This window comes from Macrobrachium rosenbergii, chromosome 4 (assembly GCF_040412425.1).
Source record: "Macrobrachium rosenbergii isolate ZJJX-2024 chromosome 4, ASM4041242v1, whole genome shotgun sequence".
Classification (NCBI taxonomy): domain Eukaryota; kingdom Metazoa; phylum Arthropoda; class Malacostraca; order Decapoda; family Palaemonidae; genus Macrobrachium; species Macrobrachium rosenbergii.
This window is the reverse complement of record NC_089744.1, coordinates 8507138-8532681: the sequence shown is the minus strand read 5'-3', so window position 1 is coordinate 8532681 and position 25544 is coordinate 8507138. Positions and strand designations below refer to the sequence as shown.

At 44.2% G+C, this 25544-nt stretch overlaps 1 protein-coding gene across 1 annotated transcript in view; it reads right to left on the bottom strand.

Annotated features, from left to right (window-relative positions):
• The window catches only part of S2P (membrane-bound transcription factor site-2 protease), a 90424-nt gene that overhangs the window by 22566 nt on the left and 42314 nt on the right, over positions 1–25544 (bottom strand). The window contains exons 5-6 of the mRNA XM_067089921.1: positions 11645–11759; positions 8634–8765 (exon numbers count right to left, since the gene is read on the bottom strand). Coding sequence (XP_066946022.1) covers positions 8634–8765; positions 11645–11759 — 247 coding nt within the window. The remainder of the gene's footprint in view (positions 1–8633; positions 8766–11644; positions 11760–25544) is intronic.

Here is a 25544-nt window from a genome sequence, read left to right as displayed (position 1 = left end):
GAGGGGCCAACAAAGGATCTAGCTCCTTAGAAGAAGGTGGGCCTGTACGAACAGATGTGCTAGCATTGGGTACACCAGTTGATGATGGTGCTGAGAGCTTGAATGAAGAAGGTGAAGCAACGGGAACTGGTGCCTGATGATCCGATGGAAGTCCCACTGAAGAAGGGTGCTTAGGAGCCAATGGGTTGTCTGCAACTGCATGATGATCCGATATACTACTTCGATCTGGCGAGAGCTCAGACACTATCTGGCGCTCAGCTGCCAGCGAGAGCTCGGCTACCACTGGGAGCTCAGCAACTAATGCGAGCCCTGTTATTACTTGGCGTTCCGCTACTCCTGAGTTCTACAGCACCTGGGCACTCAGCTACTAGAGGGCCCTAAGCGATAAATGGGTGCTCGGCGCCGAACTGGAGCTCGGCTCCAAACAGGCGCTCGACACTAGACAGACGCTCACTTCCAAAATGAGAGTGACCAACAGAAGAGCGCAGGTGCTCTTGAAAAGAGGCATGCTTAGTTGAATGAGAAGCATGCTTAGAAGACAGATAATCCAGGCATTACTGAAGGGTGATCCGACTGAGAAAAGCGTTTGGGGCTACCCCAAGTACTGCACGATGGCTCTGGGCTACGTGAAGGCTCTCTAAGCCTTTTGCTGGGAAGTGGGGACTTATCCCTGAATGAAGAGCGCCTTTTCAGAGGGTATGATTCGTCTGACAAACACCACTGGCGCCTCTTACTCAGACTTGAGTCTCCGGAACTCGAGAGATCATGAACACCTGAGATGCCATTTCAGTGGCTGTCTCTTGCTGCAACCTGGGACACAACAGATGCAACTGAGGGGGCAATTACCCATGGGCAGACCCCACCGACCTCCCTTGGGCTTCCAGTATGCCTCCTCCCGGGGTTGGGGAAGTATGGCAGTGACCTTCGCTTAGGAGAGTTTGTGGGATGGGCGGCCACCTCCACTATCACTAGCACTTTTTTTCACTAAATTTTTCCATGAGGAAATGCATCGATTCCCCAGTTTGGGCCACAGAATTTGTGAGCAGACCAACTTTTGGTCAAAGCTTTGCTCAAGGCTGGCGTAGCGGTCCTAGTCGGGAGTGCGGAAGCCAGGAGACAGAGAAAGTGGAACTGGAGGAGGGCTGGAAATGGGAGAAGTTAATTTAGCAGGGGAGGAGACAACAGGCTCGTCAACATTAATAGGTGTCTGAATAGAACCCTGGCTAGCTAATGATTTTACTTCGGCTCTAGAAGCTGCTTTCCTCTTACGATCTCTCTCTAATACAGAAAGATGAGTAGCTAAAGTTTTCTATTTTTTGTTGCCCCATCCCTTATACTCCTCGCACGTCAAATCAATTGAACTTACCTGTCCCCTACAAGCAGTGCACACGGTATGCAAGTCATATGAAGCTTTAGTTAGTCGAGTATTGCAGCCTTTGCTGCAATATCTAATGGCATGGTCACAAGAAAGCTAATAACTGAAGCTATCTAAATAATTAATGGCGAAAGCTACCTGGTCAAAAATACTTCACCAACAGAGGAAGACATCAACCAAAAACTCAAATTCAGCTGCATAACTTAACACCATGTTGGTCTTAAGCTGGCAGAAAACATTCCTCTCCCTTATCCCTTTCACCTACATAAACAAAAGAGTAGCACTACCGTGAATTTTCAAAACTTAAGCTGCTGTCAAGAGAAAACTCTTAGCTAAGTAATTACTGGGTAAGTTACTTATATAATAATGCAAATTACTTTTAAAATTTGTCATCTGTTCCTACACAATATACAAACCACTGGTCTTTACAATAGGAAGACTTATTCTTGGTGGGAGGATTCTGAGTAAGCTTCTGATGTGACTGGTAGTTCGCCTCACCTGGGTTTCCTTCCTGGTCATGTAAGATCAAAGGAAGGAGACCAGCCTCTGACGTGTTAAACAAAAGTGTGAATAACTGTGTGTTCAACTGCCAGACTTCTGGACCTTTCGAAATAATGTGTGTGAGTAGCAACATTGCTTTGAAGAAGGATTGGATGAACCCAGAGTGTCAGAGAACAATAAAACTAGAGACACCCAAGGGGTTTGTTTATTGTCAGCCCTCTCTCCCCTTGCTAAAGAGAGGGGAGGACTTGCATCTATTAATCCATCTAAGATTACAGACAGGGTGCTCAGTTATGTAGGCTCACCTGCATAACCCGCCTGACCAGGATGTGGTGGATGGCTACTCGTCTCTCTCTGCACAAGAGAGAGAGGAGATAAAAGAGAGAAGGAAAGGAGCCAGTCCCTCACTCCCATTCGCTCTTTGCCATCAAACACCTAAGGCGAGATGCAAACTGTCCACTATGGGTACTGGGCGAGCCACACTACTTGTTGAGCAGCCACCACAGGGCCCAGGGAAAAGGAGTCCCAGGGCCTGTGGGCCACGTCCTGAAGGTAGAAAGACACGCAAGTAGACAGCCTGTGCTACTGTCTGTCTTAATACCTGTAAAACCGAGAGGTTCTTCTGGAGTGCAAGGGATGGACCAATGTCCCTATCCTCCTGAGGTACGCGGAATAAATTCTTGGCCACAGGTTGGAAATAGAGTGCGTTTGTTCTATAACCTCACGAGGCTAGAAAGAAATCGTGTTCTTGAACACTTCTTCCTTAGTTGAGCTAGTACTAATGAAGAGTCGTCGACGCTCAGGCCTGAGATGTCGAGTCCTCTGAACATAGTACTTCAGCACTCATATTTGATTCTGTAATAATTTGTACAAATACTACCAACCAGTTCCTAGAAGGGTCTGAATGTGACTCGAAAGTCATGCTATGAGTTCCGGGACAAACTCAAACGACAGAACCTCATCTCTTCAAGTGCTGTAGTCTTCCTAGAGGGCGAGGCCTCTACAGACAGGAAGACTAAGCAGGAGACCTCCTTTCCAGGCGAGCTTACCTGTTGGTCTGCATCACCTGTCTGGGACCTGGCACTGTTCCCATGCAGGAACATGCAGGGGGGGTTAAGGCAGGGTTTGAGCATTGGAACTTCACTCTCTCTCGTATGTTGGGCCTGGGTCCGTAGACCAGGGGACTTTACCAGTATCACGTGAGTCCATGGGACTTTGTGCAGTGGTGGAAGAACCTTAACTTACCTGGGGAAAGCTTCCTGAGGCAGGCATTGTTGACATGTGGGTCTAACTGGAGCCCCATGCACCTCTGGCGACATGGGTCCATGGAGAACCGTGCACCTCAGGCAACACGCACGTATCCCTGGAATCCGCATGCCTGTGAATCCCGTGGTACGGGATTCTGTGGAACCTCGTACAACAGCTGCTACTGATACACGGAGTCCGAGGAGCCCCTTGCAGCAGTGGAAGGTTCTTCACCAGCTCGGGGAAGATGACCTCCGGGGTTGGTGTCGGAGGTATGGGTGTCCAAGGAGACCAGTGCCTCTGTGCTCTCGTGGCACGGGGCCCCAAAGAGCTCCGTACCACAGTTCCAGTGTCCGTAGACAGGGAATAGCAAATGAGAGATCCCTTGCCTCTTCTGAGCCTTCAAGAATTTTCCATGAATTTTGGGAGATGTTTCTACCAACGACCTTGGAAGTGGTACAATGGAACAGTACACCCAACAGCTTCTGCTGTGTTGATCTATCGTTGGGAGACTCCGAAGACTGGCCTTGTGTAATGTCTGGGTGTGAGGGCCAAATCCCTGTCACCTGATATTGGTGATGAGCTTATTTGCCATATGTTCCGATTTCTCTGGAATGTACCTGGCTAACAGCTCTGTTGGTTATATAGCTGCCCACTTGTACACTTGGACTGTCAACATGTTGAGTTGAGGGGAAACCAGCGCCCCTGCCTTGTTTGTTGACAGAAGTTACTCTAGTGGTGAAGGGGTACTGACACTCATCTGTACCACAGAGTAGCTTATCAAGATCCTGAGCCTCTTGAAGAGCTAAGGAAGCTGTCTTGAACTCAGGACTCAGCGTTCTGAGTTCAGGATACTGATGTGGAAATGTTTGTCGTTCTGGTTCCGCTCACCTGAAAGCAGCAAATCTTCTAGGTGTGTGCCTCTTCCCTTGGTCAATGCCTTTGAGAAGAGAGACATGAAATGAGGGGGAGTGTGAAGACACACTCCAGCGAGGTTCCTGTTGTCTAGCCACTAGGCTAGTCCCCGATTTCTTTCCTCCCCAAGGGGAAAGGAAGGAATAGGGAGTCCCTTATTGGAGACAGAACTCCTGATTCTCCACTGAAGGGAATGAATGTGAAGCCACTCCTGGGGGCCCAGCTTCTCCTAGGGCAACAGGTGAACAGGGACGATTTGCCACCGTCGAACTGGTTGTTCCTTAGGCAGGAATAACTGAGCTCCTCTCCAAGCCTGCTGATATGGTACTAAGACCATAACACCAGCATGTCAGGATACTTGTGAGTTTTGCTTGAGTGTGAGAACGGGTTTCTCAAACTCGGAGCCCTTCCTATCCGACTCGCACCTCCCGGTATAACCACAAGAGGCTGAGGAGAGAGGAGAGAGGGACTGAGCACTCCTCCAGTCTTGCTGCAGATACCGGCAGGAGAGGAAAGAAATGGGCGATTCCCAACCCATGGTGGCAATGGCTGCATGGGTCTAGGTTGGACAGCGCCTTCAATCTTGTGAACTTATATAAAATTTCTGAATGCCCATAGACTAAGTAAAATTTTAAGTCCAAGAATTTTACAATGTGCCTTTTAAGATGGACTCGGTCGCCGCTACCCTTTGAAAAGGTGGAAAGTTATATAGTTTGAAAACTAAAATAAATGTATTTAAGGAGAAACATAATTTTCATTTAAACCTATTTTTTAACAGAAAACACATGAAAATATAGAAGATAGCCAAAATCTGAGCAAGATAGGTGTAAGCTTCAACATATAGTATAACATCGAGCATCTTGTTCCTATGGAAGTGAAAGCATGCAGTACAACAGAGAGTTTTCAAGAAGTGAATACCTTCCCCATTACATATGTATTTTTATGTGTAAAAAGTTTAATTGAAATGATATTAATAATATCATTTCAAAGATTAATAATAATTTGCTGTAGTAAATAATTTTTTTATCATAAATGTATTTGTACGTAACCACGAAAATACTAGCATGACGTAATTAACAAAACTAGCATTCTGTTTGGAGGTATGTACGTGTCCGGTCGATCTAAACTACCCTAAAATACATACCTGTACAGTAAATATCATTTCAAAATCATCTTGCAACACAGGAAAACATAAAATATATGCCCACTGCATCACATACAATATGAGCAAAACAATGCAAAAAGTTATGTAGGCAAAAGAAAGCGTGCATGTCTGAATGACAGAGTAACATTTGTAGGTTTGAATTTAATTTTGCAACATGACTTTGAAATGATATTAGGGTGGTCTGGGATGATAGTCTGAGGTATATTTTTGTTTGAACTGTCAAGTTTGGCAATGAACTGATAAAACAGGCAGTTATAAGTGTTTTAGGGGTGCATATAGCCTACTTAAGAATAACAGTAGTAGGAGACTACTGTAATGTAAGGTTACTTTGGGTGTTTTGGGATGATGATTTAGGGTGTATTTTTCTTTAAAATGATATTAAATTGTTTTAGTATGATAATTTAAGGTACATTTTTTGCTTGAACTATCAAATTAAGCAATGAAATGTTAAAATAGTCAGTTATAAGCATTTTAGTTTAAGGGGTACAAGTTATTTGGCAGTTATAAGCCAGTTATAAGCATTTTTAGGGGGGATTTTTGCATTTCCGCCATAGGTTCTGGAACCTATTCCCGCATAAAAATGGGGGAGCACTGTGCAGTATAAGTACACTGTAAACTGTTTTTATCATAAAAATCTGTATTTAGTCACAAACACAATATGAAAAATACAGTGATTAGTGAATAAATAGTGTTGCTCTAAGAAAAAAAGCAAATTAATGATAATTTTAGAGATACGGCCCATAGAGAAAATTGGCGAATTGGTGAAAGTTCCTGCAGAAAAGTGGAAGATAGGGTAGCACTGTAGTTTGATCTTTTTCTCCAGGTCTGTAGGGCAGGTGTTTCTCACTATGGTGTTACGAACGGCACGTTGTCCTCTATATTTCATGTGAAACGCATCCTTAAAATGTCTCCTAGGGTAGTGTGGCAACCTGTCCCTTTGGTGGTGGACTGCTGGACTCTGTGAAAAGAACCAATTGGTCTAAAGTACAAATATCCAGCCCAAGGATGCCTCAGCACTTGCATCAGTACGATTATGATGAGATTTTCCAAAAAGATCTGCCAAGTCCAGGAAGGTGCCACACACAATCACATTAAGAATGCTCATAATATGAAAATACAGTTGACCCCTGGTATTCGTGGGGAATGCATACCACTAGCCCCCATGAACAGCTAAAATCTGCAAATACTTAAAACACCTCTAAAAATGCTTATAACTGCCTATTTTGATAGTTCAAAACACCAAAAAACCCTCTAAAAATGCTTATACTGTACCTGAATATTTTAATAGTTTCACCACAAAAAGTGTATTTAGTCACGAAAATGTTATGAAAATACATTAATTTATGAATATTTCCCTATGAAAAATACCGTGAATAAGCAACTTTTCCGCAAATAATGTGTACATATGTTCCATAGAGAAATCCACGAACAGGTGAGTCTACAAATCTGGGGGCAGACTGTAAAGTGATTTAATTCCCAACACTAAAATTATCAATAGTGGAACAGATCATCTCTGTCTTTGCCTCTTGGAGATTCTATACATTAGAAAGGAATGGCTTAACCATGATACCCCTCAGGAAACTTTCCTCCTCCCGATGGTGCCATGCAGAATGCCGCCTGCTGGCATTCCAGAGGTGAGTGAGTAGACCAAGCAGGAGCCCCCATCAAATGTAAACAACCCTCCCAATGTCATCAAACACCCTGTTTCCAATGTCTGCATGTGGAGACGGACACAACCATCAACATCTGTGACAAGGCTTCACTCAGGGGCACTAATCTCCTTACAGGCAATCAGAATTTAGCTCCTCTCCCACCATCAAACCTTTTATATACTGAGTGATGAGCCAATTCTAACCAGAACAAACCTACCCTGGCCAGAAGATAGCCAAGACAGCTGAAATGTCAATGCCCTTAGAAAACTTCTACAAAGATTCTATATCACCCAAGAATGACTCTGAGATTTTAATTATCGTACATTGCCCACTGGAAAGTACTCATGCATCATGCTGTGTTTAACTTCTGCCTGGGCCTATAAAACAAAAAGTGACAGAATTCATAACTCCTGCTTTTCCTTTTATCCAGATTATAAAAATCAGCCATCTCTTAGCAAATACAGTATTAATCTTGAAGAAAACAGAGTACAGGCAGTCCCTGGTTATCGGCGACCCAGTTTATCGGCGCTTGTCTAACGATGAAAACCTACAATTTTCGGCACTGATATACGCTGATTTCTGCTTATCAGCACCAATACATACCTAACAGAGGTGCCAATAACCGAAAATCAATGATTTTTGGCGCTTATCGTCACACCATCTGAAAATCGCCAACCCCAACAATCAACCATCGGGAACCCCAACAATAACCAGGGTCTGCCTGTATTAGTAAGAATTGAAAAGATCTTGTATAAAATCAATTCAACTTATACTGCCATTCTTTTCAACATAATATTTATTAAAAATAATAATAATTATATATAGTACTGAAGATGATAGCTACATTAGGTGCATTCAATTTGTATAGTTTTCATATTTTTCTGATAACTGATTTTTCTGGGTTACTGCCCTCTGCCAGTAACTTGCCAATGTTTGTCATTCTTGGAGAGGAAAGCATATTGCAAACTTGGGTACTTTTATTTCGGGTGAATACACTATACCATTAACAGAGTAATGATGATGGTAAGGCTGCAGCAGCGAGGGCCATCAACAATAAGTTTTTGGCTTGCAAGGAAAACTTGCCAGCCAATCAGCAGTGTGAATTTTCCTCCTCAGCCAATCAGTGGTCAGCCTACATTTGACTCCCTGCTGACCATCTTGTATTTGATGAGCAAGACTCACCATGAATGACAGTCTACTCCTGTCTTTCAGTGTGATCATGCTCAGTGGAGCCTGAGTGAAGCGAGGCCTCGATCACCACTGCAGAAAACTCTCCTGAAGAAGGTCAACTCCATGGAGGATGAACTCCCAGTTTCAGTTACCACAGTCATTACTATGTAACTGGTATAGCGTACTGTATTTATCCGAAATAAAACTACCCAAGTTTGCAATCTTCTTTCCTCTCCAAGAATGACAAACATCGGCAAGTTACTGGCAGAATGCAGTAACCCAAAAAATCTATAAAAATTGAATGCAGCTGAGGCATATCTATCGCCTTCAATACAAGCATTCCCTGGTTATCGGCAGGCTTGGTTATTGGTGATCTGGTTTTTCGGTGCTTGTCTAGAGATGAAAATCAGCGATTTTTGGCACTGATAATCGCGTATCGGTGCTGATACATACCTAGCAGAAGTGCCTATATGGCGCTGAACCCCAGCCGATAACCGGGAACTGCCTGTACTAAATGTTTACAAGAGGGTCTACTACATATATATAATAATAATCATAATAATAAAAGTAAGAGATACACTGAGTGACACATAACATCACTTTTCATTACCGCTGTAAGGGAGAGCACCATCATGCCTTGCCCATACATGTATAGTGGCTGAAGAAGCACTGGCAGTGAAAGGCATATCAAAAAAGCACATATCACCAACACCATGTTGTGCCACACACCAGCACACAGTATCTGTAAAGAGGCACAGCTGAATCATTTAAAGTAGTAAAACTGACTTTATTATTTTAAAGAGTACCTGAGTTGCATGCACCAAAGAAATGTATCCACTTTTCAGGTATGTTACACATGCATATTTCAGAAAATGCCATGATTCTTTTGAAAAATATCGTAAATGGGATTTTGTAATTAATTAAAAATTTTTCTTCCAGAATGGCAGCTTAAAATAAGAAAATTCAGAGAAAACTCATTAACTTTAAATATATTTGGACAAACTATATCCAAAAGGTAAAAGTCTTTAGAGTCAAGATATGCTTGACGTTTAAAATTTCTTGTATCTAACTAAAAGCTAGTTTACCTAAATGGATGCAAAATATGATTACTGTTTACTACCAATAAGGATAAGGTGACAAAATTTTAAACTTCCAAAGCACAAACACAATACGTATTTTATAATATTGTACATCTGACATCTAAAATCTAATCTCAAAATGAAAGGGTCAAGAGAAATACTCTCAGACTTAAAAAAACCTTAGCCCTAGGTAAACAATCAAATCCAAATTTAGTCAGTTTCTGTCTTATATAAAAAAAGTGATGTTATTCTTATAGTCATGACCATACAGGGAGAATATCTGCTATTATCATAACACAGTTTCATTAGACCAGTGCATCAAAATGTCTAGACTCACATAAGGGTGGTCCCTGAAGACCATGGCATAATTACTGGGGGTGCAGGAGCAAGATACCTGGGCACATTATGGTTAAAGGGTCCATTTAATAACATGGCAAACTTTTTCTGGATATTCCCAAAAACCAAGAAGGAAGACTGCAAGCAGAAGTTTAAAAAAAACCTATGAACTTGGATCTCTGCCTGAACGAGACTAGAAAGTACCCAATAAGGTACACATAGTGTGATGTCAACCTTTAAAAGAAAGGCCCTTAAAAACTGTTCTAGTTAGACTGCCACTTACAAAGAACTTGGCAAGATGCCCTAAATCCATGTTAAAAACAATATGCCAATAAAGATATCCAGTGCACAATAAAAAGGAAAATATAAGTTAAGTGTACCTTAGTTTTACCAGACCACTGAACTGATTAACAGCTCTCCTAGGGCTGGCCCGAAGGATTAGACTTATTTTATGTGGCTAAGAACCAATTGGTTACTTAGCAACGGGACCTATAGCTTATTCTGGAATCCGAACCACATTATAGCGAGAAATGAATTTCTATCACCAGAAATAAATTCCTCTAACTCTTCATCAGCCGGCCGGAGACTCGAACTCGGGCCTGGCGAGTGCCAGTCCACAGCTCTACTGACTCGCCCAACGAAGAGCTACAGGAAAATATAGAGATGGTATACTGTAACCCCAAAACACCAGCCAAAAGACATTAACATGCCCCTGCCTCTTCATGAGCAACTGCCAGCTAGAGCAGTATATTACTGACAAGAATGTCTCCCCTACCAACCCATACCACCATCTGCAACAAAAACTGAAGTGCATCATAACTCCAGATGGCATATACCTCAGTCGCTGCAGAGGATCCCCCTTGGAAGGTGCACGGCTTACTCATATCATCACTTTAGTAACAAAGACCTCAAAATCCTTACAAAATCAAGATACATGAAGAAGTAAGAATAGTACAACTTATTTTTTATCAAACTTGATAGCCTTTGAATCAAGATTTATTGATACTTTTTGACATTTTAATTAACCTGTTTTTCCAGTTTTTTGTTGTTATTACCTTGTTTGTTTTACTTGTTTTCAATTGATATTAATGTCCTACATTAAAATTACTGCTTTTGTAGTTTCTGTTTCCTCTTTCCTTGTTTTTTGTCTACAAGTTTTGAATTTGCTTTAATTTCTTAAGCTGAAACTGCTGTACACAATGCTTACTTAATTTTATACTTCTATTTGCAAATCTTTAACCCTTAATGGACAGGCATCACCATATGAGTATCCGTAACAGGTATAAGTAAGTATAAGTATTATGTATACATAAGTATAAGTATTATATAAGTATTAATATTACGTGCCATGCGATTTGGATGAATTTAGCGGGAAAGAGGTTCCATAGAACTACAATGGTCCATGAATGACTCATGGCAACTTTAGTAACTCAGCACAGGATAGAGGGGGATCAGTATGCCTTGAGACTTGATGGGGGAATGTATTTCCCCTCTCTATCCCATTATGTCTTTTTATTTATTTGCTCATAAATATACCCAGGGTTTGCTGTTGGTTTTAGTTCTTTTCTTTTATGATAGTATGTCAGCTATAATTGTAATTTTGCAAAGAAAAGTGCAAAGAAATATTAGAAAAAACACACACACCACACAAAAAGATACTGCATCTCTCCATCTCAGTAAATTTTGTAAATATTTTACAACAAATATACTCAAAATTTGTTACTGAGTTTAGGTGTTATCTGTTATGATATTGTGTGAGCTGTAATTATAATTTTACAAAATAAAATTAAACAAATTATTAAAAAAAACATGTATAACTTGGTAAAATTAGCATATTTTTATGAGTGTCTTGTAAAAGAGGCCCCACACAGGGTTGTAAATAGTCACTTTCAACTTCCCGTGGAAGGTAGACAAAAATTTTTAGAATTTTTTTTCTTACACCAAGTGCATTTCGATATCTTCCTCTTTTCCACTGATGTCTTTTTTTCTTAAATTGGCCAACCTTAAAGTTTGCCTGGTCTGGGGGCGTGCCTGATATATATTTAGCCCATCCCTTAAGGGTTAAATTCTTAGTAAAATTTGAGAATGACCTGAGGAGTTGAAACATCATGAAAATAAAGAAGTTACAGGTCTTGTACAGGATTAAATTCATCACCTTATAATAATAATAATAATCATAATAATAAACCACATGCATGTTTTTTACCTTTAGTTGTCTGAATGGTGTGAGGGTGCGGATCTCTTCGGTAGGGACATCAACATAAGCACCAGGTAGAATGAAGAGTAAGAGAATTCCAAAGCCATTAACATGTACATCTTCTCTGCAAAAGCAAACATCTTATTACAAAAAGAAAAATGTTTAATAACCAAAACCTTCAAAGGTATGTTTTTCTGTTACAAGAAAAGCAATTTCTGTCATTCATCACATTATCAATTATTTAAAGCCATAAACATATATATATTATTTGCTACTATTCAATTGTAATACTGTGAAAATAGTGTATATTATTCACACCAGTATAAAAAACTCAGATCTGCCTATCTTCCTGAGAGAGACTGTATCATTTTATCCTTGAAATTTAAGAACAGCAGTGGTAAAAAAATGACATTTTTATGATAAAATAAAGTTTTATATATACTTACCAAGTAATTACATAGCTGTAGTCTCTAACTAGTATGATAGCTTAAATTCAAAATTCGCAGTAACGCTTCAATTATTTAGTGCAAGTGATCAGTACTGCCCACTAATAGCAATACTAGGAATGAATTAGCAGATCACCTCATTCTGTTATGCTTATGTCTATCAGAGGGGAGGAGGGAGGGCTCAATCATGTAATTACTTGGTAAGTATATATAAAACTTTGTTTTATTATAAAAATGTCATTTTTATATAAATAGCTTACCGAGTAATTACATAGCTGAATCCCACACTGACAGGAGGTGGTATAGATGGACATATTTATTCCAAAACATGTTATGTAACAAATTAGAAATAGAGAAGTTGCTAGGACTGAATATAATGACTTTGTTCCTTGTTAGTTAAGAGAGCCTATAGTAGCAACTGCCTCTGGTTGATGCTCAACTTAACCTGCAGTGGCGTGGTGGTAAAACCGAGGGTCTCCTCTACTATAGTGGGAGCTTTGTAGCAGAGGAGTACTCCAAGGGCTGCCAAAGTATTACAAAATAAAACACATATGCCCTGGCCCTGGGCACAGTGCTGCAATAAAAACAGCCAGATAACACTGTCACCTACGCTGAAATAAAAACCACAACCCATCAACTGAGAATGGTGGGTGCTCCAGGTACCTTGTACCCCCTCGGCTCCCTAAACTCATCACCTTACTACAAGGTGAAGAGATAGTAGGAGAAAATCCTGTCTTTCCTTCCACAATGCCGTGCCAGTTACAATAAATTCAAGGTACTGCCAAATTTTAACACTACTTAACATCCTAGGGGTATGGAAGGTCTTGAACTTCCAGTCCCTTTCAGGTAATACCTGAACATTCCAGCTGAGCAGAGCTCTCTATTCTTCTTCAGAGCTAGTGAGCGCTTCTGGGCGCTCAGAGTAAAAGCTGGCGCCAGGAGAGCTGTGCCAGACGAGTTATGAGCTCGGGTGCTGTCTGGTGCTCCTGAAAGCCCAGGATGTCCATAAAATTCTCAAGGGAGAAAGAAACGGATCCAGGACTGGATGGGTCCTCGTTCTTGGCTAAAATCTAATGGAAAATGAGCAACCCGTCTTCTTCTTCCTTGCTTGGACGTGCCAAGGACTTGAAAGGTCATTGAGATGGGATGACAAAAGAACTGGGTCTCTATACCCATAAATGGTGGAATACAAGATTACAGGTTTTCTTGGCAAGAAACGGTAATTCGCAAAAGGGGTCATAGACGTCTCAACAGAAGAGACATACTGACATACTGCTTGAGACACCATCTTCGGAAAATCACCCCTTAAGTCTGGCATACGAAGAGAGAAGATTAACTTCTATGTCTTGCAATAGCTGCTGCAGCACGTCTAGAAAAGACTAGAACTGACAAGCCTCCAGACAGTCTGGAGCCTGTCGGGGCAAGAGCAAACCACTTTGGTAGATCTCTTGAGGCGAGGTTGTCTGAGAAGACACGGTTGGGGAGGATCTTGCAGAGTCCACCAAGAACCGAGCAGGTTAGCCTAAGCTTGTGTTCCTCCTCCTTGACTGTAGCATAGTGTCTGTTGAGCATGCTATATGGATGGTATGGAAAAAAAAGAAAAAAAAAAGTTAAACAAAAATTCCTTGAAGGGATAAACAGGTTCAAAAAGGGCCTGCCCCACAGATTCCACAGACCTCAGAAACCAAGTGATTGAAGGTCCATGATGAAAACAGCGTGCTTCTGACAGTTCAGTACGTCTGCTAGGACTTTAGTTCCCTGAACGAACCGATTTACTAGAAGACTTGATGATCTGTCCACAGAAAAAGGATTCTTACTATTTGGAGGTGGGGAGACATGGGACAGCTCCTGCTTACAAAAATATGTTGGAACTGTGGTCTTATCTGAGTGGCTACCACAGTCCAGGAGTGTATTACGCTCAAAAAGCATTGAACTTTATGTAAAAAACTTCTAGCTCTACAAGAAAGAAGTGAAGGATCCATCCATCTGGGGACCACGTCCTGGAAAATCCCCAGGTTCCTCAGGAGGGCTCCCCAACCTCGATCTGAGATGTTGAAAACTAGGTTTAGGCTCAAGGATGAAGGAACTTCCCTTCCAAAATTAATGTTTGGACAGCTACCACCGTAGTTCTGACTTGATTCGGGGCTGTGAGAAAAAACAAAGGTGTCCGCCTGAGTTTCCCTGCCCTCAGTGGACTTGAGACCAAAAACCTTCGAGCATTTCCATTGAAGGGGATCAAAGAAGCCATTCGTCCAGGTGAGGACCGATACTCATACCCTGAAAAAAAAGCAATGTCAAATACAAGAGGAGCGATGACTCCATGGAAGATTTATGCTGTAAAGAGGCCAAAGCACAGATCCTTGAGCTGGGAAGACCCTGTCCCATAAGAAGGGTCTAAGACACTCCCAGAGTCTGGCGGGGACAAGGAAGGGTGCTTCCTGCATCTCTAAGGTTTTCATTCAATGGCCATGAAGACTGAAGGAAGGGGCTGTCTGGTTCGTCCCTTTTTGAACTTCATCTTCTAATCGAAGGAAAAAAGGGGCTGTGGGATATGCCTTTCGCTGATGACCATGTGGACTCGCAGAGAAATAAGTGAACTTGTAGATCCACATGCAAAATTGCAAACAACCTTGCGGACTAACTGTTGACTCTGCAGACTCTAAGACAGCCGTGAAGACATGTCGATATCCATAGAGACTCAACATTACTGAACTTGATCACGCCTTGCATGGACTTCGACGTCACCTTCACACTGAACGAAAACGTGCAGAACCGTTTGTGGTGGAAAATAATATTTGGAACAGTTATGACAGGCTTGAAGAATTCCACAACCGCAAAAGCCTTGGCAACGTGAGCGGAAGTTAGGCGCTTGGCGGCGGCATCCGAGCACTAGAAAGATATTGTCGAGCGCTCTGGAACAGGCGCCGGGTGCTTGGTAGACAGTGCCATAAGCTAGGAAGTTGGTGGCAGGAGCTCAAGAATGGACCCAGGTATTTCGGAATTGGTGCCGCACAGGAAAGAACGTCTTAGAAGGTACAAGGCGCTTCTCTTCTGTTTGGAGCCCAATTAAGGTTGTTCAACAAAGAACGAAACTGCAATAAGGATGTGAAAGGCTAGCTTCCTTACCAATGACAGGAAGTGGAGTACAGCAATCATCTTCAGTGGCCATGAAGAATTTTATGGCATTTTCAGTCTTCGCCAGAAACCTCAGAATTGGAAGAAAACTGGAGGATGAGTTGCAAAAAAAAAAAACTCATATAAAGATTGTCCATGTCCAACCAGGCTAATTTCTTGGTGGGCACCAGAGTCTAGAGTATGTTCAACCCCTAAGGTCTCAAGCAAGGAGGGGAAAAGGGGCTAGAATTCGGACCGTATGAAGGCGGCAGTGATTCTATGGCAGAGGGAAAAGCCCAAAATTCCAAGAGATGAGACTGAAAACCCAAAGGAGGACTCTAGCCAGTGCTCCTGCTATCAGTCAAGAAAATTAGGGCTTCCAATAACTTGACAGGCAGGCCTAGATCCATCTAGGCACTAGAGGGAGGAAAGACAAAAAAGACACCTGTCTTACTCCTTTAAACAAAAGCCCAGTTTCAATCTTGAAAGACTTCTAGGAAAGAACCGAAGGAAAGCTCAAAGACTTGGAACACAGATGTCCTCCTCTGGGTAGACTTGCTCCCTGTTCAATCGGAACTGGTGCACAAGAAAAAACAATTGCGTGTTCTTAAAAAGTCAGGTGCCAAGCCAAAGAGGAACTGGCACCAGACACTAGCAGGCTGGTGCCAAACAGACAGGTGGATGCAAGGACACAGGTAGACATGCGGGCACAGGTGAGCACTCGGACACTGAGCACCTCTACCTTGTTGGACATATGTGATATTGTAGCTGCTAGGCATCTGGGTTTTAAGTAATGAGTTGCGTCATTACTTTAAAAAAAAAAAAAAAAAAGCTCGGAAGAACCCAAGAGTGTAGGAGACAATAAAACTTGCTAATAAGACCAACAGGTTTGTATTATTGTCCATCTCTCTCTCCCCTTGCCTAGAGAGAAGGGGGGACATGCATCCAAACCATCTAGGTAGGATGAAGGACAGGAAGCCCTCATCATGTGGTCACCCACAAAAATGTCTGTCCAGCATGTGATGGCTCGCTACCTGTTTCTTTGTCTAAAGAGAGAGAGAGACAGGTAAATGAGAGAAAAGGGAGGATATCAGTCACTCACACCCCTTCTGTCCCACTTACCAAACAGCTTAGGTGAGATGCACATGTCCCCTAAGGGAGCCGGATGAACCACACAACTTGTTGGGCAGCCACCACAAAGTCCAAAGAAAAGTGTGTCCAAATTCTTATGGGCAAGTCCTGAAGATAATATGAGATAAATGTGGTCTGGCATGACCACATACTTGCATGTATTATCTTGTGAACCGACAGGTTCTTCCAGATTGTGATCTTTCACCCATTTAACTCATCAAATAAAGAGCCAAACTGTTGCTGTATCACGAAGCTCGAGGATGTGATATTGGACACCTCTGCCATGGCCAAGCTGGTACTAACGAGGTGGTGTCGACGCTCAGGCCTGAGACACTGAGTTCTCTGAAGGTAGTACCGCAGCACTCTAATCGGACAAAGTAGCAAAGAAGAGTAAAGGAAATAATAACACTCTTAGAGTTAGAACTCTGTCTAAGAACTCTGTCCAACGACCCATCAACAGTTTGTACAGTGTATGAGCTATGCTCCTGAAGATGAGAACTGCAAATGACTCGGGGGCCTGAGTTCCCCGGATGGGCAAGACTTTCAGAGACTTCTCAGAATTATAGGTCCCTCTCAAGGACGAGATCTATTTCCTTCAACCAAAGGACTGGGCCCGGGGCAGCTCTATTGCCCTTAATGGCCAAGACAAAGAGAAGCTTCTCATAGTGAAGGGTGAGAAAGTCCACTATCTGCTGCATAGCAGTTCTGATTGGAGAGATACCCCGTCAACTACACCAACTACAGAAGATGGTTCATTTCCCCTGGAACACAGCTGCTGAATATTCTGCAAGTATCCAGGCATCTCCTTGTTATGCGTTGAGAAAAAATCCTCTCACTTGCAGATGTTGGATAGTCTCCAGGTGTGAAGCGTCATCACCTCCACTGCCTGGTAATACCTCTCACATGCGGCTGGTAAAGAAGGTTGTGCCATGGGAGAATCTTCTCATAAAACAGCGCCAGCAGGACCGGGAACCACTCGATGTGTGGCCACTGGGTGCCACCAGAGTCAAACTGAAATTCAGGGTGATCAAAGCCTGTTGATCACCTACTGAAACAGACAAAATCAGAGAGGAAGGCATCAGCCTCTAAAATGTCCCCTGGGTGATGGAAAAACATTCTCCATTGCAATCCACAGTCCAGCACAAATGAGCTGTACTCTGGTTACTTCTGTCGTACTGGTTAAAGAGCTCATGGCTGGGACTCCCCATAATTTGGGGAGTCTCTCCGCAATGTCTAGGTGTAGGGATTCCGTCCCTATCAGCAGACTCTGGTGACTGAACTTGTTTGCCACCTGATCCAAGACCCCAGAATGTACCTAGCTGACAGCTCCACCAAGTGTGCTACTGCCCACTCGGGTACCTGCACTATCAGCCTTGCGGTTGGTAGTACCTCAGTCCTCCCTACTTGTTGACGTATGTTATTACTGTAGTGTTGCTGCTTGTCAACACCACAGAGTGTCCCACTATTTGGGTCCAAAACTCCCGCTGGTTTCGGATAAAAAAGTCACCTTGAGCTTCAGGCCACTGATGTGGAGGTGTCTGTCATTCTGGTCCCACACTCCTGTATGAACATTCTTTCAGGTGTGCATTCTATCCTTAGCAGATATGTCCAAAAGACAAGAGCACCTAGGGATGGAGAGTGTCCACTGGCACTCATAAAGAGAGGTTCCTGTCGTCTAGCTACCAAGTTAGCTCTCTCCTCACTTCCTCTGAAGAGGAAGATGAGAGAGAGAGATGGACCTCTCACATGAGACACATCCACCTTCATCCTCCGCATAAAAGTGCGAAGGTGAAGCCGCCTGAGGGACTGAATCTACAATGGTGACAGATGAACCAGAATGATGTGTCACTGCTGAGTGGGTTGTTCCTGCCCAGACAGGAACTTCTACAATGTGGGAGGACCGATGGGTAGGTATTGAGCATACACAGCCCTCAAATCCCAACCCCCAATCTAGGGCTGGTTCTGGTGAATGAACCGGTTCAGTGGGAAGAGGGGTAGAAGACACCCACAGCATCTTCACTTCTTCCCACAGGGTGAGGTCCTTCTGTGAGCCGAGAATGAACAATCAGAACTGGCTCAAATGCAGTGAATCACAATCCATACAAGGGATTCAATAAAGAATGTTGTTACTATGGTGTGGACAATTTCTTATATGTATGTTTTCTAGTGTTATATGAAAATATTACGTATGTTTTCTTGTTATATGAAAAGATTAAGTTAACACTAAAAATTTTTGACATTACTGTAATTTGACAGAATTGCAGCTGGTGAAATAAAGCATGCAATGGGTGTTCTTATGTCCTTCTTTCTCCCTAATACTTTTGCAAAGCCTCTTCCAAAATATATGAGCAGGATAAAAAAGTTCACTACATATTTTTCTTATGTTCTGTAGTTTGCTATGGTCCAACCTTGAAAATTCGGCATTCCATGGTCTGGGACGTTTTTGAATCAGCAGCCATTACTTCTTGAGCAGCTATGAAGGTGGCTCCATGTTTCAGTTTTTCGATTTTTTTGGATTTCAGAACTGAAGCTTGTTCCGTAAATACCCAAGTACAGTTAAATTCCAACAAAAACATTCTGTGAAACTAAAAAATTTACAGCATACACAAGAACTGTAATTTGCGTATTTACTGTGCTCGTGTATCTTCTGATCTTGTGTATCATGTGATCATTAAAATTTTGCCTAAAATCATGATTTCATCATATACATCATGTATAGTGCGAGATGTATTTTCAGTAGATTACACTATGCTAGGCTTTCTATGCCTGTCTCGGTTTTGGTACATACCACTGATAATGTATATTACATCTGAGTTAGCTTTTAACTAATAAATAGGCCTAGAAGCCAAAGTTCTTTAGTTAAATATCACAATTTTTAAAAGCAAATTGTATTTCTGGGCTCGACCTGTGTCACCCAGTGAAATGGTTCCAATAGCACACATTTCTAGGTATAAATATTGCTAAATATACCAGAGAAAAAAGCAATCCATAATGCCAGGGTTACTACCCCTGGATCGATCACCACAATGGTGTCGGTATGCACTAAGGGGTGAGTGGTAGCCACTATTAAAATCCCTTTTTTCCTAACTATACAAACCTGAGGTCCTTTACATTAGGAATGACTTATGGCAAAGCTGGACACGGTTGTTAAACTCTTGAACAAGGGGGTTAGGCAGTAACTACCACAAGGTAGGCGGGAATACCTGCCTGCCTGGATGTAAACATTGCAGCTTGCCTTTTGGCCCAGGTTCAGATTGAGGGGTGGCATGAGGCAGGCATAAAAATGTAATGTAAAGGACCTCAGGTTTGTATGGTTAGGAAAAATACAATTTACTTTAAAAAATTGTGATTTGTTCTGACACGATATACAAACCATCAGTCCTTTATATTAGGAAGACTCACTGATTGGAGGGAGGAATCTGAGTTAGACTCTTGAACTGACTGGAGTTCTGCACACCTGGGCTACTCCTCCTGGTCGAAAGAGTGAGGAGGAGTACCGTGCCTCTGACATATTGATCGGAGTGTAGGAACTGCAAGATCAAATGTCAGATACTGGATCTTTTCGCATGAGTGGGGAAATGTAATTCACACGAAATAGGCTGGGAAGGAGTAAGGAAAACCCGAGGTAGGGTTTTCCTTATTGCCAGAGTCTCCTTCCTCCCCTTGCTAGAAGAAGGAGTGGAATTGCTTCTATGATTCCAGAAGAAAAATAGAACGGGTGATCGAAGTGTAGTCAAACCGCATCAGACGCAAGATCCAGCAAGAGTCGGTTCGAGTCCTACTCTCATTCCGAAGGAGAAGTAAGAGGACGAGGAAGGGGGAGGAGGAGAGGCCAGTCACTCTTGGGATCCTTCTCACTTCCAGAACCAACACCTTAGGCAAGATGCTACCTGTCCTCTTGAAGGCGCCAGGTAAGAAAACACAACTTGTTGAGCAGCCACCACAAAACCAAGGAAGAATGGTTCCAAGGGCCTGTGGGCAAGACCACAGGAAGAAGACAAGAGTGTGGTCTATGAGACAACATCTTGCTTTCAGACCGACAGAAACTTCCGGAATGTGAGGGATGGACCAAGCCACTGACTTTGTGAGCTCTCGGGTGGAAAGTACTGGTATCGTTGTCACCAGCTGCCGAGTACCTCCTTCGATCGCTTTACGAAGCCAGGAGAAAGATGTGTCCTTAGACACTTCTTCCTTGGAAGAGATAGTACTAGTGAAAACATTGACGACATCCAGGTTAGGAATGTCGAGTCTTTTCGGAAAGTACCGCAGCTCCCTAATAGGACAAAGTAATGACTGATCTGGATCATCGATACAAGGTCCAAGGAGGAGGGGAACAAGAAAGACTCGAACCTGACAATAGATGCTGAGGATTCGGAGTCCACTTACGACATCCGAGAAGAAGTCGAGGTAATGATCCCTTCACCTGTTCTTCCATCTATGTCAAGGTTGGAGCAAGAGGAGAGATGGTCCTAAGACGACACATCTCTGTCCAACGACTCCCGAAGGGTGCGTGCAGAGCATGAGACAAGAACCCTAAACAAGAGTCACATGCCACTCAGGGAACAGTTCCCTGGGATAGTAAGACTAAAGAAGCTTCTCATCAGTAGCTAAATCTTGACTGAGGAGAAAGAGGCTACTCCAGATAGAGGACTAGGTCGCAAGGGCCTACGTTCTTCACAACTGAAACGGAAAGAAGCAATCCTCGGCGGAAAAGACAAGATAGTCCTGACTTGAAGAGCGACTCTGACCCAAGAAGAAGTTCTGTCAACGACACCAACCAGCGAAGACGGATCCAGTCCCTGGAACAGTGTAGCAGAGGACTTCAAGAGATATCCAGCTATATCCGTTGCTGCTTGGCGAGAAAGCCTATGCTTGCAAGGAAAGCTGGGAAGTCTCCCAATCCTGAACACACAGGGATGTACTGCCTGAAGAACCGCTTCTTGTGTAGCTGCTACAGGAGGTTGGATCAAGAGAGCTCTTCTCGATGCCTTGGAAGCAGAGCTATAAGTCGGGCGATAGGCGAAGTCTTCCAGCATTTGTCTGTAACTCAGGGTGAGCAATGCTTGTGAACCCCTTGTGAAACAGACGAATACGGCGGGAAAAATGTAGATATTGATGCTTCCCATACAGAGAACACGCCTCACCGTACAGGTCCATGGGTCTGGTATGAAGGAGCGAAGAAAAGAGTGAAGAGCATGTTCCGTCCCGATCACTCAAACCCGAAGCCGAGCTCACCTACCAATACATCCCCACCGGAAATGTATCTGGCTAACTGAGCTAGTGAGTGCTCTATAGAACACTTGAGTACCTGCACATGCTGACAGATGAAACGAGTATAAAATGACTCCCTCTCGTTTGTTGACGTACGCCACTACTGTGGTGTTGGTGTTCAATGAAACCACTGAGTGTTGCAAAACTCATCCTGAAATTCTCGGGAGGCCAAAAGGCTGCCTTGATCTCTGGATGTTGATGAGAAGGTATCAATCGTCTCGGTCACATCCCTTCAAGACAAAGTCTTACAGGTATGCGCCTATTCCTCGATCAGTGAATCTGAGAGTAAACACACGATGTGAGGAGAATATGCAAGAATATTCGAAGGTTCCTTCAATCAAGCATTAGCCTAACTCTTTCCTCATACTTCAAAGAGGAAAGAAGGATGGATGACTGGAAGCAGACCTCCTTCATTCTCCACCATGGGGAAGCTTCTGCAAGATGACAGGATACCAAGACAATGGCTCTAGCCGGGCTGGCATTTCCAGAATTGGGAGCACGGGAGAGGAAGCGGGATGGAAGTTTGATGAAAAGAATTGCCGAGACCTAAGGGAAATAGATACTTCTCCTGAAGGAATTCATTCCCAGGTCTCGGCAATGTCACTGCCAGGTCCAGAGACTTGACAAGTATCATTTCATCCAGGTATCTGCAGTAGGAGAACTTCTGCCTGGTCGATATTTCTTCCTCTCTTCCCTTCTGCCCTCCTTCCTTATGGAAAAGAGGGTGGAGAGAGACACAGTTATGCACACTTTCCCAGAAGGGAAGAAGAGGGCTGTGTGTTTCAGCAATCTTCTTCCAAAGCCTGGGACTTCTTAGGAGTCGAGGAGGCTGGCTTGAACTTAAGGTTGAGCCAAGATGACTAAGACCCAAAGGTCTTGGCCATTGTCTGAAGGACAAGGCAGTGCCCTGGTACGAACCTTGATCAACGCAGTATCTGGCAAATCTCTGAAAGAGAAAGGCAGAATTGAGTTAAGGTTTGTTCTTACGGGTCGAGCCAACCCGGGACTTACGAAATCGGTGATCCGAATTAGACAAAGTCCTTCTTCTTAGATCCAGAATTGCCCACAGATTGCTGCCTGGTGTAGGAAGACCCACCGCCGGACAGGACCAGTCTCCAGAACAGGAATGGTCGTATCCAAAGAGAGAAAGCCTAAAAGTGAAGGATCGTGGATCCACCAGGAGACTCTGGAGGAAACCAAGAGGTGTCCTCCAAGATCGCAGCCTCTCGTTGCGGAAGAGAATACCCTTCACGGCAAGAAACAGAGAGAGAACCCAGTCCGGATGAAGCAGAGTCAGAACAACCTGCAGTCGGCAAGACCCCTCTGAGGCAAGAAGAATTCGTACTCTGTTGATGCGGGGGAGGAGTTTGGTGTCTCGACCTGAATGAACACCTTGTCTGAAGAAAACTATTCATCTGTCGAGAACGCTCTCGCAAGTAAGGACTGCAGCAGCCCCCGAGAATCTCAGCCCCCTTGGGAACTGCAAGGGTTGCATGTGATCAAGATTATTCACTTGGGGAGCCCTGGTCATGTCCCAGGGATCCTCGCACTGAAGAATCGGCGCAAAGTTCTCCGAGAAACAAGGGCGGTCGCAACTTGAAGAGGAAGACCCTCGCTGCTTCCGAAGCGTGAAACTCCTGTACCTCTCTCCCTAAAGGGAGACCTTGACACACCCCAAGTAACCCTCCTCGGCTAACTGGTTGTACTACGAGACAATCGTGGACCGGCACCGAAAGCACGCCAGGCAGCCGAACTCCAAAAAGACAAATTCATTGGAGCTCTGTCTGCCCATCTCGCGGCTCTGGGAACACCCGAGAGGAAAAGGGAACAGGTGAGGAGAAAGAGTACACCTACCTGTGCCAAGCAGACCAGCAGGAGAGGCGGACAGTGAGCGATAGTCAACCGAAGGAGATGATTGCCACATGGGGGAAGAAGAGCACTTGTGCTGTGGCAAAGCACTTTCCTGAGAAGAGCAGAAAGTTCATTCAAACAGTGCCGAGAACCTGATTCGGAAAAACTCAGTGGGGCCGAGCTGAGCCGAGCCGAACTGAGCTGATCACACAAACGCAATCCAGACTGGGTGGTAAGTGGTGGACTATGGAGCAAGGCGAGCAGAGCAGAGCCAGTCTCGTGAACGCGACCAGGGGCTGGGTGGGACGAGCAAGCCAAGCAAGTTGAGCGAACCGAGCCGATCATGCACTGGACAGGGCAAACTCGTCTGCCATGAACAAGCTCTAATTTCCCGAACTCTTAACTCCTTCAAGGCTGAGGCCTCTCGAGAAGAAAGTTTGAAGGGGGAATTCTGTATCTGCTATCCTGCATGCTCGAACCCTACGGTTAAGACACGAGGATGAAACCCAGCCAAGCACCTGAAGCAGTTGGCAGGCAGTACCAAGACACCTGGGCATCTTGGCACCAAGACACCAGGGTCTCGGCACTTTCTCTCGTCCTGTGCCTCTTGCCAGGAGAACACTCGTGATTCATAAAAAATTCGAGCGACCTATGAGACTCCCAAAGATCGGGAGCGGCTGCTTTTGGTTTTGTAAGAAATTGAAAAGAGCCAAGCACAGAACCAGTCTGAGATGAAGACTTCTAAGACTGGCCATGAGGGCGCAGCCTCTAGAGGCCGTGCTCTCACGGCCCGCGAAATGCGAGACCCCAGAGGAGTATGCGAACGGTTCCTGCCCGAGGGCAGAAAGGGCCAGCGAGAGAAAATTGTCTCTCAGAAGAGAGGCAGTCCCTTAGAAGTCCCACAGGACTCCCGAAAGGAACCTCTTCCCTGCTTCTTCTGGTGTTCGAACCACTAGGATCGAGACAACGGGCTGGGAACCCGACCGAGCACTGGTTAGCACTCAGGGAGCGCTTTTAGTGCTGGCAGGAAGAGCCGAGACACCTGGGTGCCTCAGCCCTTTCTCTCACGCTGCTCCTGAACTGGGCCCAGGAGAATATTCTCCAGACCAGATCAGGATACTCAATATTCCACAGAATCTAGTGCACTCACAGCGGCTCGTGAACAAGCGCCCGAAGCAGCACCCATCTAAGAGGCAGAACCTCTAGGACTTGGAATGGGAGTGCAAACAGAGGTCTGTGCACCCACAGCTCCTGAAACACAAAACCAAGGGGTATGCGAATCGGTTCCCTAACCCAAAGGTTGGGAAGAGCCAACGAAAGACCCACTGCCTCCTTGGAAGGAGGCAGTCCCTCAACGTCCCAAGGATTTCAAGAGGGAAGAAGCAGCCTTCCTCTCCTTTGAGCAACGGAGGTCTATCCGGTTTCCTGGGACCCCCTCAAACCTCGGGAGAGGAAGGGAAAAGGCAGCAGAAGACAAAATCGAAGATAACCTGAAGATGGCAGCTACCCTGACATCTTCTACAGGATGGTGTACACGAAACATCGTAACCTTCAGGGCAGCTAGGCAGGTTCACAACGAAAGCGGCCCAAGACACGACCACCAGGAGAAGCAGCAGGCACAATTAGGACAGCCGATGCAGGAGCTATGGAAGTGGTTCAGAAGGCAGGGGCTACAGCAACAGCCAGGAATGTCACATGAACGTCACCAGCAGCAACAGGAGCGATCAGGATAGCTGGGGCAGGAGACCAGGAGGAGACGCCCAGAGACTTGTCACCGAGTCAACAGGAGCAATAACACAGAAAACACAGGAGGAGCAGATGGACCACAGATATGCCAGAGGCAGTGCCACAGCATACACAAAGGCCAGCAATGGCAGTGATCGATCCACATCAGTGGGAACAGAGTCAGAATGAACCTGATGTGGATCTATGCCATTCCAACCAGGTAGTGTGGTCGATCTTGAAGCAACACTAAGAATGAGGGACTCCTTCAGGCAAAGATATCCCAACTGAGATATCTAGCCAACTACTAATGCACCTACGATGCTCACTATCAACCTGAACGAAAAAGCAAAGATGATTAGTAGAGGAGACTC